General features: G+C 31.2%; 1 protein-coding gene across 1 annotated transcript in view; it reads right to left on the bottom strand.

Moving 5' to 3' along the window:
* LOC129960889 (phospholipase A2-like) overlaps nt 1–15,706 on the bottom strand; it is a 64,791-nt gene that overhangs the window by 11,396 nt on the left and 37,689 nt on the right. The window contains exon 3 of the mRNA XM_056074607.1: nt 13,154–13,263. Coding sequence (XP_055930582.1) covers nt 13,154–13,263 — 110 coding nt within the window. The remainder of the gene's footprint in view (nt 1–13,153; nt 13,264–15,706) is intronic.

The raw sequence follows: 15,706 nt of genomic DNA, 5'->3' as shown, positions 1-15,706 counted from the left end.
ATTGTCAGGCAGTGGAGGATGATCTTCTAGCCATGGTAAATGTACCACAAAATGATTGTCTTTGTCAACCTGAACTGTTTTAAGAAAATGCTCTCTGGCGGATTCATGCAAGTCTTCTTTAGTTTTCCTATCCGATGGGCCAGTAATTCCAAGGGAGTCAAGAGTCCACAATTCTGTTATTGTTCTAGTAGTAGAAAGCATAGAATTAGCAACTGAGATTCCATTTTCTTTTGAAGAAATCTGGGGTATTCGTCCCATAAGGGTCCATCCTAAACGTGTTTCCATTGCTGTAAAGCCACAAGATAAAGATTTGCAACCACCGGTAATGAGTTTTCCAGCTACATCAGCTCCTATTAATATTTCGATAGGACCGTCATAATTATCGTTCACATGAATACCACAGTCATTAAGTTCATTTAAATGAATTGCAGGAATTGTCGGTGGGACACTTTCACAGATAACAGGTTGACTCAGTACTTTGAAATGACAGTTATAAGATTCATCACAACCTGTCAAATACAATGTAAACACATCTTGCTTGCACACTCCTGTATTTTCTCCACCAAACAGAGAATGTTGAAGATATTCCCAGCTTTCCCTTTTATATTTCATCTCTCTAGCAGTATTTTTTAAAACGTAAGAGCGCTGCGAAGCAGTGTCTATGATGGCTCTTGCCTTCCGTTTTCTCCCATCACCTCTGATGAAAACTGTTAAGGTTAGTAGCATAACACTAGGACTTTTGGATACATTTGCAAGCGCTTGATCACCATTCGGAAGACTATCTACTTCTGCAGTTTCTTTTCCAGTAGAGAAAGATGTTCGTTGGTTTACGTTGTGACAGAGTATAATGTGACGTCTTTTTCCACAGCCTAAACAAGTTACTTTTGAATAACATTTACGAACTTGGTGACCCGGTTTTAAGCACAGGAAACAACAACCTGATTTCTCAACAAGATTCTCTCTGTCCTTCATCGGCATTTTCCGTACCTTCAAACAGTCAGTGGAATTATGTAAATTGTGGCAAAATATACACTGTCTTTGTTCTTTCGACGAAGTTAAAAGATCAGCTGCACTAGCTATTTGACGAGTATCCCCATATTTGTGTTTATTATTTGCAGCCTTTTTCTCCTTGAATGATTTAAAATTAGGCTTGGTATCAAATCCAAAGTTTTGTGAGGCTAAGATTATACGTTCCTCTGCTTGTACTTCATCTTGAAGAAACTCAAGAATTGAATCTAGATCAGTTTTTGTAGTAGTTTTACTATTTTGATTTTCCTCATCATGTGATTTACGATTTGTAGATCTATACCGTTCCCAGGCTAGAAGTGTTTCCTCAGGTAAAGCAGACTCAACAAGTGGGAAAAGCATCGCCGCATATTTATCCCTTGTTACTCCTAATATCTCAAGCGCATGGAGCTTTGTTTCCAATAAATCATAAAGATTTCTCAGAGATTTTTTCGGCATATTCTGCTTTTGAAGAACCAATGATAAAAGATCTCTAACATACACTTGTATAAGTAATTCTTCTCGGCCGTAATGTAATTTCAATTGTTCTATAGCTTTCTCATAACTGTTTCCTCCTGGTGGAAAACTTTTAATTAATTCTTCAGCGACACTTCCTTTTTCCATACATTGGGATAGGTATGCAAATTTATCATGTAAATCTAAATTTTGGTCTTTATCGACTTTCTCAAATTGACCCCAAAAACTTACCCAGCTTCTTATATCTCCATTAAACGTAGGTAACTGAATTTTAGGGTAACGTAATAATGTATTCTGCTGAGGAACACCACAATTCGGCGAAACTTCTTCCATTCCTGCAACTGAAAGTTGTTGCAGTTTCAACTGTAACAACCGCCAACGGTCTATATAGCTTTCAGATTCATCTATCTCTTTATTTATAACATCATCTTCAACGTTTTCAGAAAAAAGAAACTCTTTAACATTGTCTTCAGAATTTATCATTAACATAGCTTTCTCCTCGATAATTTTTAATTTGATTATTTTATCAGAAGTTTCTAAATTTGTTTCTTCAGCATCGAACTCATTACATGCTTTAGTAAACAATCTCCTCTGCTGAGTTCTATTTTTTTTTTTTTTTTTTTTTTTTTTTTTGCGGTTTCTATTTCAGCTCATAAATATTCAAATGCAAAGACCGTAAATGCTCAGCTCAAAATAATATAAACAAATAAACGAAATAAAACTTACTCAGTAATGAGCAGATGAGTCCTGTCGCGGACGCCAGATGTTCCGTTTTCGTACTTTGTACTTTACGAACCAGAAGTATATTAAAACTCGATGTTTTGTGTACTCATAAAATGGATGAAACTTCTCTTCTTCCACATTAACACAAACGTTTTTTATAGTTCAAATATATACTCTCTTTGTTTAACTTCCCAAATTTTCACTCAGAAATATATATTTATGGCGTAAATCATGCTTATTAATTTCATCAAAGTAAGAAACTCTACTCAAAAGCCATTCTCAAAATACCATAACATTATTCCATTTTTATTACAGTTGCCATTCGGAACTTACAAAATATTAAAAAAAACAAGGATAATAATCAAGTAGAGCATGAACGTGACATCGATGCTATTTGGTTTGCAAAATGCAGAAGCCACATTTTAAGGAGAAATGAATAAAATCTAATAATTTGGTTGAACATATTATTTCTATATTTTCAAATAATATGAGTGATCATTTATTTGATTTAGATAAATTCTCTCCATATTAGAAGAGTTGCAGTTTACTGTTAATCTACAGAAATGCTCATCTGTCAGACATGATATCAAGTATTTAAGTCGCATTGATGGATCCGGTAAACATCAAATTGATCCAGATAAAATTGAAACGAACCGAAATGCTAACACTCACAATTAAGAAATAGCTGAAAAATGTGCTTGGACTGTGTAATTATTATCTATATTACATATCACATTACGTAGAAATTGCGTTGCCTTTTATGAAGCTGATGAAAAAGAAAATATCAGAAAACTTGTTCGGAACCAGACAGTCTCTAATACTCTAAAAAAGGTTCTAATGAGATATCCCGTCGTACATTATCCAGTTATGAGTGTGCCATTTATAATACTCTACAGATGCATCCCGGTAAGGCATATTTATTTCAGAAGATACAAGGATTTTTAAGATCCTTTGCTAATGATAGCCAGAAATTCAACAAGTCCTAACAGACTTGGTATATAATTGAAAGGAAAACGGATGACATGATGGAGAGCTTAAAGAAATTTGAAATCTTGGCTTTAGGCTCTGATATACTGATCATAATTCCTTTTCTTATTTCCCAAAATGTGTTTGACAGTTTGCAACTACAATGATGGGCGTTTACTCCTTAGGAGTATCATAAGTAAGATAATGCCTTGGAATCAAAATGCTCAGACTGATATCCAGCCCATATGAGTAGAATAAACTTACTAACATTTAGAATTTTGAAAGATGAACATTATTTTGTGCATTGTGATGTAGTTATACATAGAAATATTGGTATAATAACGTACTGAATTTGAAATTGAACAGTAAATCTTGTGCAACTGAATTAATTGTATTGCTTATTTAGGTTAATAAAGTGGATTTTTTTGGAATTAATATTTTTTTTAAAAATCTTGTTTGAAGCCTCTTCTTTTTTTTTCTTGCTATAGTTTATTCACAATTATAGACTCTGGAAATTTATGCCAAATATATTTCAGTTTTATCAATTTTCTCCGTTGAGAGGAATGATTGTTTTGAGTGCCTATTTAGTGATATCCAGTCTTTATTATGTCCTAATATACATCGTTTCTTATTGTTCTGTTTTGAAATATGAAGTGATCTGAACATTCTTCAGATTTATGTTAATCAGAACAAATTTTATGGCTAGGGCGGTAGTATTTCGGAAATCTAGATCTGCAGTTGAAGCACAGTGCATGGCGACATATCTCTTGATCCCGATAGATGGCAGACTTGAGGGTAGCGAAATCGCGAGCGATATGGGAGGGTGCATAGGTTTAGGACGTGGAGTTGAGTGAAATTTTAGCGTGTTCTGTGCGATAGCCAGAGGCGGCGGCAGAGATTTGCCGACGTGGAGGCAAGAGAAAGCCGACAAGGGGGCAAGCACAATATCTCTCATTTGCCTTCAAATAACTCATAATAATTAATTTTACATTTAATTAAAGAAAATCAAATATTATTTAGCTTTTTTTTATTCAGATGCTGATCTTTTCTTTCAGTGTTAAAACTTTACAAAGGAATTTGTAAAAAAAAAAAAAAAAAAAAAAAAAAAAAAGTTCTCAGTTTCTTTTAATGGCCATCAAAAAATTATCAATATTTGATTCTATTTCTTTATAAGATTGTTGAGATCTAATTTCTCTGAGGTCTAAAATTAGAAAAAAATATGTTGTATTCCTTTCTAGATTGCTGAATATAGATAGAAACACAGATTGCGCCAGAATGACGTGTCGTGCTAAATGAACAAATGCATGCTCTTATTTTATATCAGAAGCTATTTTTAAAAAATGTTCAAAGAAAAAGTTTTATAAAAGAAAATTTTTCAGAAATCTAAAGTAATGAATAAAAAATATTCGATGTTTTCACCAAAAATCAATTTTTTAGCGTAATTCCCCCTACCTAAAAGATTTGTTAAATCAGGATTGCAGCAACGAGCAGGAATTCAGATGTGTTTTGAATCCGAGGATAATAAGTGCGCAACAAAAATATAACAAATTATACAACAAAAAATGTACTATAGTTCGGAGACGATCAATATAGAATGCGCAAAAGATACAATGATATTGTTTCTTAAGAATACTGGAGAAAATATTTTGTAAATATATGTACAAACTTTCTATTTTATGTAAGATATGAAAAATATTCTTATGAAAAATGGACTGCTTAAACATTAGATTCCCTATGTATTCATTTTTCAATATATATTTAAGCTTAAAAAACCATGGAATTTTACTAAGAAACAATTAGATCTTGAATGCGACATATTTTATGTCTTATTCACATGTCACCTTGTCGGTTATATATTGCCTAAAATAGCTAAAATTAAAAGCTTGCTGAACGACATTTGAATCAAATGTCTGAAAATCCACAGGTATAGTCTCGACATTCATCACATTTAGTTAACAGTCGGCCGCCTTAAAATTGTCGGCAGAATATGATATCTTATTCAATCGGATATATTGCCAAAACTAATGCAAATTATAAGTTAAATGAACGACATTTCAATCAAATGTCTGAAAATCTGCTGACTTAACGTCTTCGACACTCACCGCATTAAGTTCATAGTCGGCCGATCAAAAATTGCCAACAAAATGAGCCTATCTCCTTGTCGATATCTTATTCACTTGTTAACTTGTCAGTTATAAGTCAAAAGTAGTACAAATTAAACATCTTCGACATCTACTGCATCCAGTTCTTAGTTGATCTATCAAAAATTGTCCGCAAAATACGTCATATTATTGACCTACCACTCTATCGATTATTTCGCCAAATACAGTAGAAACACTTTAATCTTTACTTGGATATATCGACTGTTTTTAAATAATCATATTCGATAGATGCGCAGCTCTCTACAACCATCCTGAAGTGGTAAACACTTTTACCGACGAAACTCTGAATCTCTAGCCGACGGGTAGGCAAGACGCTGTTGACAGGGGGGTGATAGCTGCCTTTTATTCTATTCTTGGTGAGAAACAACTAGTGGCTTGGTGACAGGGAAGGTAAAGATGCCCCTGATGTCAGTATTAGAAGGGCCATGGCGACGAAACATTAATGCATGTATGCCACATTTTGATGTCAAATATAATGAAGGCAGGAAAAAAAAAAAAAAATCTCACTCTATAATCAGAGAACGCTCACTAAAATTGTTGCGATATTTTCATGATGTTGTCCGACTTTCAGAACATCGTGGAGATATCGTATAATATCTCGTGCTAATGAACTTTTGCACCATTTGCACTTTTTTTAGTCGCTAATGACGACGGCGAGGGAGCGGAAAAATTATATTATACTTCTGGCGCCATTTATCCTTCCTGTGCTTATTGTATCCTATATGAAGAAGATAGCTTTATATAAGAGTTCAAATGCTGATATAACTGCAAAAGGGAAGAAATCCAAAATAAAAAAAAATACATCTTATTATTTGGATACTTCATTGTTGAACGAATCCTTGAACACTACAAAGACCACAGGCATTTTTTTTGCTTATTATACTTATTTCAATAATATATATATTTCAATAATATATTTTTTTATATTGTATGTTTTAACTTATAAAAAAAAGAAAAAAAAAAGAAAGAGCGAGAATTAAGTGATTTGCTTTCCTCTTGTTCTTTAGTGCATCTGAATTTAATATGGACGACAATGTGTGATCTCTTTGGCATAAAAATTAATAAATATATTTCAGATGAAATTTTCATTAGTTTCTTTATCGGAAAATAGTTTTGTGTTCATTCAAATTCAAGAAACAAATCACCACAATTTTTCCTATCAATTCATTAAAATCATGAATAGCAACAATTAATCAATTTGTTTTCAAATTTTCCTTCAGAGCTAAAATTATAGCTATCGCCCTCAGAATTATTAAGTATTACAGATTGTGTATATTATTACTCTTTGATGTCTATATCAGCTATAATGCTATATGGAGTCGGTAATTCTTTATGTAGCTTTAATAGCTTTAATTTAATCTGAATAAATTGTTTTATCACAATTTCATAACAAATGAAACAGCACATCTTATATAATATTTAATGCAAATGTTATATGCATGTTATCTTATGTGATTTAATACTACATGCAGCAAATGAAAAATCAAGTATGGAATGTAATATTAGATTGCCGCTTAGCATTTTCTGTTTGTAATGTGAGTTTCAGTTGACTCACTACAATCGGTTAATCAAAGTATGACTTCAATGAGATGCTAATTAAAATTTATGACATAATTTGTACAATTGAGAATATATGACTTATAACCAGTATATAAAATGCTTATTTAAAAATGAAACAAGATTAATTAAAACTTTTCTTGATAATTATTTTCTAATTTATAATGTGTCTTCCTACACTGACTGGTGCATAGAATTACAGAATGTGATATTTAAAACCGCATTTAAGGAAAAAGTTGCAATTAATTTAAAAGTCAACAAGCATGTGGATAAGCCTGAATATATTTCAGGAGTCATTTAGTCTCTTATATGAATAGAAATAATATCAAATGCCCAACATATAGAGAGGTCCCAAAAAAGTGGCACCTTTCCATAGAATGTCATAAATACCAGATCTGATACGCTTCATTTGTTTAGCAATGTCAGAAGAACGCTTTGAGCCTTCAAGTGCCAAACTTTAGCTATATCAGTTGCAGAGAATCGAATGTTCGGAGACTTTTTCCAGCTATTAGCAAATAGAAGAACGAGCATTAACTTTATATTTAGAAGTGGTTACGCCACATCTACAGAACGCAGAATATGCAAACTTTTTTGATAAGAGGATTATAAAAGCGAATTTTTTCATTGCCCATATTTTTTGAGTCAGCTTTGTTTAAATGTTATTTATTTTTTATTTTATTTATTTTACAAAAAATCTGCAATAAAGTCATGATATTTCTGCAATGTTATAAATTTATGTTATAATTCTATCTGTGAATTATTTTTCCAAGATTATTGCGCTTTTTTTCTTTAATTGTGATTTCAAAATATCACCTACCCATACAATTTTGAGATACACTGTAATATTTTGCACGTGAAAGTGAAAATGCGAGGAAGTACTTCATGGGCAAAAAATATAATCACCTTCCGAGTTAAAACCATAAAATTAGTATATAACCTTTCGATATTCCAATCTTCGTTACAGTCTTGAAAAAAAAAATTGTTGGTAAAGATGAGATCAAAAGATTATGTCCGATGTCCTCCAATCTTTTGTTGTAAAAAAAAAAATGTCAATGAACGTAAGACTTATTTCGCGTTCCATTTTGTAAAGATCATAATGAATATCAATCATTATTATTTTTTATAGTAAATAGAAATTAAATATTCAAGCGAGTCAATAAACGTAAAAGAGATGACAATCAATATAGTTAAACGAATCATAAAAATGCATTCATTGAGCTCTCTATATATGATGAAATCTCTTGCATCAAGAAAGATAAAGATTAAACTCATTGCGAATAAAATGAGCGCAGGAAATAATAAAGTATGACAGAACATACAAGTATCTAAAAAAAAAGTTTCTCAGAAGAAGTAAGCATTTTTTTTAAAGATATGGCTAAAACTAGCTACCAGCAGCTTTTCGTTTCGAAAAGAAAATCTTATCTTTTGACCTTGTTGACATCAGGTATTTTCGTTAATCGGGAGCTTTTTATAAATGGTTTCAACTGGATGTAATTTTTTTTATTCACTTCACTTAGAAGAAACCAAAAAGAAGAGTATTCATTAAAAATGTAAAATAGAGCGAATCTTTTGTAAAAATGAGCATAATTGCTCATTTCCATAAATTACTGAAGAGAAAAAAGAAGACCGAACGCTGAAAAAAAGAACGCAGAAATTTTCAATTTGTTAACGTAGTATGTTATTTATAACTGTTTTTCCAAGCATTATTTATTTGAAACAAAAGACTGGTCTTCGTTTTTAGAAAAATCCGAATTTATGACTGTGTGTGAGTAGCCCAAATCAGCGAGTACTCAACCATTAAAGTATTAACTGAGCATTAGCACTAATCCATTTCTTACAAATTTTATAATTTAGTCCCTGAACAGCACTCGTGAATTCTTGAATAATATTTTTTATAAGCAAGTAAAATGCACAATTTTAAAATATATATCAGTATTGCAGATGCTTATATGAGTTCAACCAGTGTTCTACTGCAGTCAGGAGCAAAGCTATAAAACATTTTTTTGTGACGTCAATGTGGGTGAATAAAGTGTCAAACAAGGTATATTTTATATTACGTAGGCTGTTCAATAAAGAATGATCATAAATTAAGAAAAAATAAATACCGGTACTTATCCTTCAAATATTTATGGCCTTCTCAAAGTACTTTCGATTATATGTAATGTTTTTATCCCACCTTTCTTCAAATACAAATTGGGAGCCATTTTTTGACAGATCTTTCAAAATCGCCTCCGTAGTTACCGCTTTCATCCCTTTTTGATAGGCCTTTTAATGCAATTTGAGCATCATCTATCACTATCAGTGCTGATGTCCACTTTCCTTTGTCTTTCTTCTTTAAACTTCTTCTAGCTGTACTATAGGATCAATTTCTTCTAGCTGTACTATAGGAAAATTTCTTCTAGCTGTACTATAGGAAAAAATTTCTTCTAGCTGTACTATAGGATAAACTTCTTCTAGCTGTACTATAGGATAAACTTTTCTAGTTGAACTATAGGAAAGGATAGGCTCCCCATAAACTTCCAGTAGCATTAAGTAGGCTTCAGATGACTTTTTTTATTGCAAAAATAAAGTTTCAATGTGTCATATCTGTTTTTGTTGAAGTGAATGTGAAACAATGCGTATTTGGCTGATTGCCATGATCACAGTAGGGGCGTTATAATAGTGAAACATGCGTCACCTGTTCTTCACTTATACCTAGGGATTGCAATACCGGTAACCGGGATATCGAATACCAGCATTTTTAGCCATATGTACAATTTTGTAATACCGGTATTCACAAGTTTAAATACCGTTTTTTCGGTATTTACTAGAAATTTTTAAAATTGTCTCCACTATATGTTCAGGGATCGCCAACATAACAAAATAGTATACGTTTTAGTTTTTACGTCTCCCTAACGGGCGAAATTAATTAGCTAATTAATGGCCTAATTAATTGCTTAAATCTAAATGAGCGAAACATGGATTATCCCTGAAAGAAGATATTGTATCCATAACGATGGAGCAACAGTTATGAAAAAATTTGGAAAGTTGATTGGTGCAAATCAGCAATTGTGCTATGCTCATGGAATTCAGTTAGGAGTAATAGATTATTGGAGATTATAGGAGTATTATACCAAAAAAAAAAAAAAAAAGAACAGAAGAATCCAAATACTGTGGATATAGAAACTTCGGATTCCAACTTTGAAGAGAGTAAGAGTGAGAGTGATATTGACAATGAAGATAAAGACAATGTAATTTTTGAAGAAGATATTGCTAATGAGGATGAAATATTAACCCATCAAGAATTGCTTCATATAATTTATAAAGTTCGAAAAATTTCTAAGATATTTAAACGATTCCCTATGAAAAATGACATATTACTAAAATATATACTAACTGAAAATAAAACAGAATATATGTTAATATTAGATTCTAAAACACGTTTAAACAGTTTACTCCTAATGATGGAACGATTTTTGAAACTAAGAAATCCAATCCAAAAATCAATAATCGACTTAAATCTGTAAATTAATTTTTCAGATAGTGAACTCGATTTAATATCCAGAACTGTATCAACTCTACTTCCAATAAAACTGACTATTGAGGCATTATGTCGGAGTGATTCTAATTTATTAACAACTAAGGCAACAATAAATTTCATGTTGCAGTCACTGAAAGAACAGCACACATCACTATCTGAAGGATTTTATATTACATTGAAAAATCGCACAGAAGATAGGCATACCGAAATAGAAAATGTCTTATGGTATTTACATAATTATAATGATTTTAAAACTGAAAATGAAAAAGAAGAAAAGAAAATAACCAATTCAAATCTGATTAAGTTTAGAGTAAATTTTCTTAAAATTTTTTACCCACAAATCTATCCACATTCAGAAGAATTCGGTTCAGTTATCAAAGATTATGATGACACTAATGTCGATAGTGAAAAAGAATTGTCTCCTGAACAAAAATTGGAATTAGCGATAAATGAAAAAAAAAAAAAAAAAAAATCAACGAACCAAAATACAATACAGAAATCAGCTTTATCCAAAACCATCCGACGAGAAATCGATTTATTTGAAGATGAGGGATTTAGAGGTAAATACTTGGAAAAAGTATATCGCGCATTGCTAACAGTACCATCAATTAGCGTAGATGCCGAAAGAGCGTTTTCGACAGCTGGTAATTTTAACACAAAATTACTTTTCAGGCGTAATGACAGTACAATTGATGCTTTATGTTTTTTTAAGATCACATTTCAAATATTTGTAATAGTACCACAGACTGAATAGTGATATTTACACTTTTTTGTGAATAAATAAATAAGTTCCTTTACTTTTTTTGTGATTCCTTATATAATCTTATAATTTATAAGCTACAAATTATTTTTTGTGATATTTACACTCACTAATAAAACTGGCAAATAAAACAAAGAAACACCTGTGTTTTCTTTCTTTTTCTAAAATTTCTAATACCGGTATTAAAATCGGTATCCCGGTATTAAGACCTAAAAAATACCGAATAGCGGTATTGAAATTTTGGTCCGATATTGTAATCCCTACTTATACAGCTACCGTAATATTAAATTAATTTTTTTTGAATCAGTTTAAAAAAATTATAATTTTTTTACTAAACACCTCTTGTAAATTGCAATTTCGGTAGAATGCCCAAAAGAATCCATACTTCAGATGCCATGAAACCCAATTTAGTCTCTGTCTTGATTTTAAATATGCATAAGAATAGTCTATCTGTCTGAGATTTTTGAAGTTGTCAAAATCTGGTAAGTCACTGCCATTCTTGGCCCGATTTGAAGTCTAGGAAACATAAGGAAGTGTGGTTTATTTCTAACTTCAGAAGGGAGCCAAAGGGAACTTGGAGTGAACACATCGCAATAAATAGTAATCGTTATCTTTGATTTTGATTATGCGCAAAACGAATAGCGCTTATTTCTGTTGTTGGGCTTTGAAATTGTCAAGGTCTAGTAAGTCATTGTATAGTGAGTCCTTTGGATGTCACAGAAGGTTTAGTTATCACAGAGAAGTAAGGAAATTACACATAATAACCTCAGCCACGCCATGTAATCTTAAAAGAAATTCACGCCCTTTCAAACAGCGTGTGTGCTGTCGGCAAGCGAGTTAGCATTGCTTGGCTGATAATGCGAAACCCTTTGCTGGTTGAATATTTTACTTTTGTGGTGAAGAATAGGCTTCGTTTCAGAGAAACTAATTGCAATCCTGAAAATTTGTTTTCAGTTGTTTTAACAGAATTTCAGGTCTTAAAACAGAAATAATGAATAGAAAGGAGCAAAATTTATACATTCATTTAGAATATAAGATGTAAATAAGAACCCTTTTTAGTAATAACTGGAAATTATCCGCCCAAGGATGGAAAATTAATTACTAAAGAAAAATTGAAATTTCTCATCTGTATTCCAAATCATGAATGGTTTTAATCAATGAAACTCATTTTCGGTTCTTTAAAAATGAAACCTATGACTTTTCGGGTATTGCATTAATATTTTACGCACTAAAATATCGGAAAATAATGGCTATGGATGACAATAAATTTTCGACCGTTGAATTGAAATTATTTTTTGTTTTATTGAAAAGAAATTGGTAAGTCTTTTCGTATTTTGAATTTATATAATAAATCATGCAATGTTTCAAATGATAACTATGGATAGTGACAAAATGTTCACTGAAAGAAACTGTAAAATTGCAGCTCCAAGGTAAGTCATAGAAACATTACAAAATTTAAATATAAAGTCTTTGCCAAATGCTTGCTGCATATGACCATAGATACAAAACTGGATATTTGTACAAATTTAACTAGCATTAGTGTGCATTTACTACTTTATATAGATAATTCCTTACGGTATATTTATAAAGAAATTTGAGTAGTATCAGTATGCATTTACTATTTTATATAGATAATTCTTCAGTTACGAATTGACTCGAATCCTTGCGTATTTGTCATTTCATACAGATGATTCTTTACTTCCATAATTTAACAGATAATAAAAAATGCTTAATAATCCCATTTTAGAAGCTGATATTATTCAAAAGATGAAGCACTTAGCATTAAGTGTAATAATATATTTCCCAAATTATAAAAATATTCTTTTGTTTTTTCAGTAAGTGTCCTTCTGAATAAAAATTAAGAAAATTATTCAAATTATCAATAACTATTAAGTGATTCACTTAGGAAATATAATGTTAATATTGAATTAAAAAATATCTTTTATATTCATATTGTAAAGATACAATGAAAATTACACATACCACAATGAGCTGCTCCTGGATTCATGCATTGCCATGTGTAAGGCACGAAATATATTAATGTTTGTGGGCATGATATGAAAGCGTAACACCAGTCATGTTGTAAGCAGCATCTACAAGGATTTAAAGAAGAGGAATTAATGCACAGAAATGAAAAAATAAAGTGTACGGATAATGAAGATATTTTATTTTTGCATGTATATAAACAATGGCAGAAAAATGATATAAACGTATTTGCATTATTCAAGAAATGAATAATTAGAAGGTTTTAGTTATGTTTTTTATGAGTGTTGTTTCTTTTTTATAGTAATAAAGCCTATAAAATATTTACACTTAAGTAAAGAACAAACAAAGAAACAAGAAAAAAAAACATATAAAATTGAGAAATCAATAACTTTACTCTGAAGAAATTATTTTAAGAAACTTAATCCTTTGATAAAATAAGAAATCGTGAAGAAATTAATCCATCTAATATTTTTAAAATTTTGTCTTGAAAAAATTTTATTTTCTTGATCATTTTAAATACTATCCCCCCCAAAAAATAAACCATAGCAAAATATTCAGTAATTTTTATTAAAATCTAGATAAAATAAACAGTTAAATCAGTTTGATTTTAATATAAACTAAAATTTCATGCCGAATAAGATTTTTTTTCAACTTTTAAGGGAAGAGTATATTTGTTCGTTGTACATTGTTCGTTCGTAATTGTCTGTCTTGGAAGTAACAGGGACGGTCCTAGAGAATTGCGAAAGGTACGAGCGCGCATGTTTGAAAGCCAGACTGATTTTTCTTCAAACGGAAAATGTCTTCATTTTTAAAAAAGTGAATATCCCACCTGAGAAATAGGGATGATAATATTTCGATTACGATATCTTGATGAGTATAATAACGGTTTGGGGTTAGCTACCCCCAGGTGCCTGCTGTAGGAGGGGCTGTACCGTGGCCCTTAGGACTCAATCATAGTTTCCGCTAGTGCTGTTGTGGCGCATTCAGTTTTTTCCTTATGCTAAGGGCGAGTTGGAAGTAGCTAGATTAGGGTTATTTAATCCAAATATACACGCGATTTTGAAACATTTTTCAATAAATTCAAGGCAAATCTGCTTTGAATTTCATTACAAGATTAAAATAATAATAAAAAAAATACTTGAAATCCAGCGTTAGTTTGGTACGATTTACCTTTACAGATATTCTCTTCGAATTATACATACTCCTCCGGATGATATTATCAACACATTTGTCATAAAATATGTAAGAAAATGGAACACACATCACATATTCTCAAATCAGAGTGAGTTTATGAGGAATCAATTTTTTTTTTATTTATTTCCGATTATTTTTCTGCAACTGAAGTGTTAACTTTATAAATACGAATTAATTATTCATCATTTTTGTGTATCCCTTAAGTCCTTGTTATATCAAGCTATGCAATGTAATAAGCAGTAAAATGCAATACATTATTATTTTGTTGTATAAAATTTGTTTGAATGCTCCACAAAGCAAATTCGTGCGATTCTTGTTTGGGGTCGGCACTGTTTGCCAATAATTTTATTTGTCTTGTTAGATTAAGATCGGTCTCTTTTAGATCCATCAGAGTTGATGGGTGTTCATTAGATAATTTTCCATTAACAAAAGTTTCATCCGCCAAACTTCCAGATCACACCAATATCGCAATATTTGATCCTCGCCCGGATTTAACACATAATAGACGACAGTGTTTTTATTTTGAAAAAAAATCAGATTTCAAATTATTGCATTTACTGTAGAAATGATATCTTTAAAGATCTGTCAGGTTCTCTCTTAAAATTTGTGTTTCTTTAAGTATTTCTGTTCATTTCTTATCTCAAAAGATATATTTTTTTGCTTTAAAGTCTTATCATGCTCTGTATTGTTTGAATAATCCCCAAATTTTGAATAGTAACGCAATCGAAATTACTAATATGGACTATCATTTAGTAATAAATTATTTCATAATTATCAAGAGTGGTGGTGGCAATCTCGACTTCGTTACTGGAGATTTGATTCCATAAAGAATCTGGCATATATATGTGTCTGGTTCATGTTAAATCTGTTGCCCTGCTGATATGATTTGGAGAAGAAGATGTCACCTCAGATACCATCCTCATAATCAGTTAGATATAAAAGGGGCCGTCCTAAGTGAGTTCCTGTGTTGCTTCTAAATGGAACCCTAATGTAACTAAACTAGCTTAATGATCGTGTCAAGATTTCAAGGTTCCTTAACTAAAGTGAAATGTTTTAATTAGTTTTTCTACAGTTTTAATATAAACTAGCCGTATTTGGCTACCAGCTTATTCACTCGGTCCATTGACTTTTTGCGATTTTAAACTATTATTTTGCATTTTTTAAAAGGAAACTTAATGTTGTTGTTTGATGAGGATGAAAGCATGAATTTAATTGAATCAATCTATTGACAAATTAAAAAGTAAATTAAAAAATGCATATAATGCAAAATAAAAGCGGGAATGAAAATCTATTGTCGAATAAACGTCCAAGGAAAGGAATTCGCTGCCACGACCTATACCTGATATTCGGGCCATC

Source organism: Argiope bruennichi, chromosome X2 (genome assembly GCF_947563725.1).
Source record: "Argiope bruennichi chromosome X2, qqArgBrue1.1, whole genome shotgun sequence".
NCBI lineage: Eukaryota > Metazoa > Arthropoda > Arachnida > Araneae > Araneidae > Argiope > Argiope bruennichi.
Note: the sequence above shows the minus strand (reverse complement) of the source record. Positions and strands in the feature narration are given on the sequence as shown.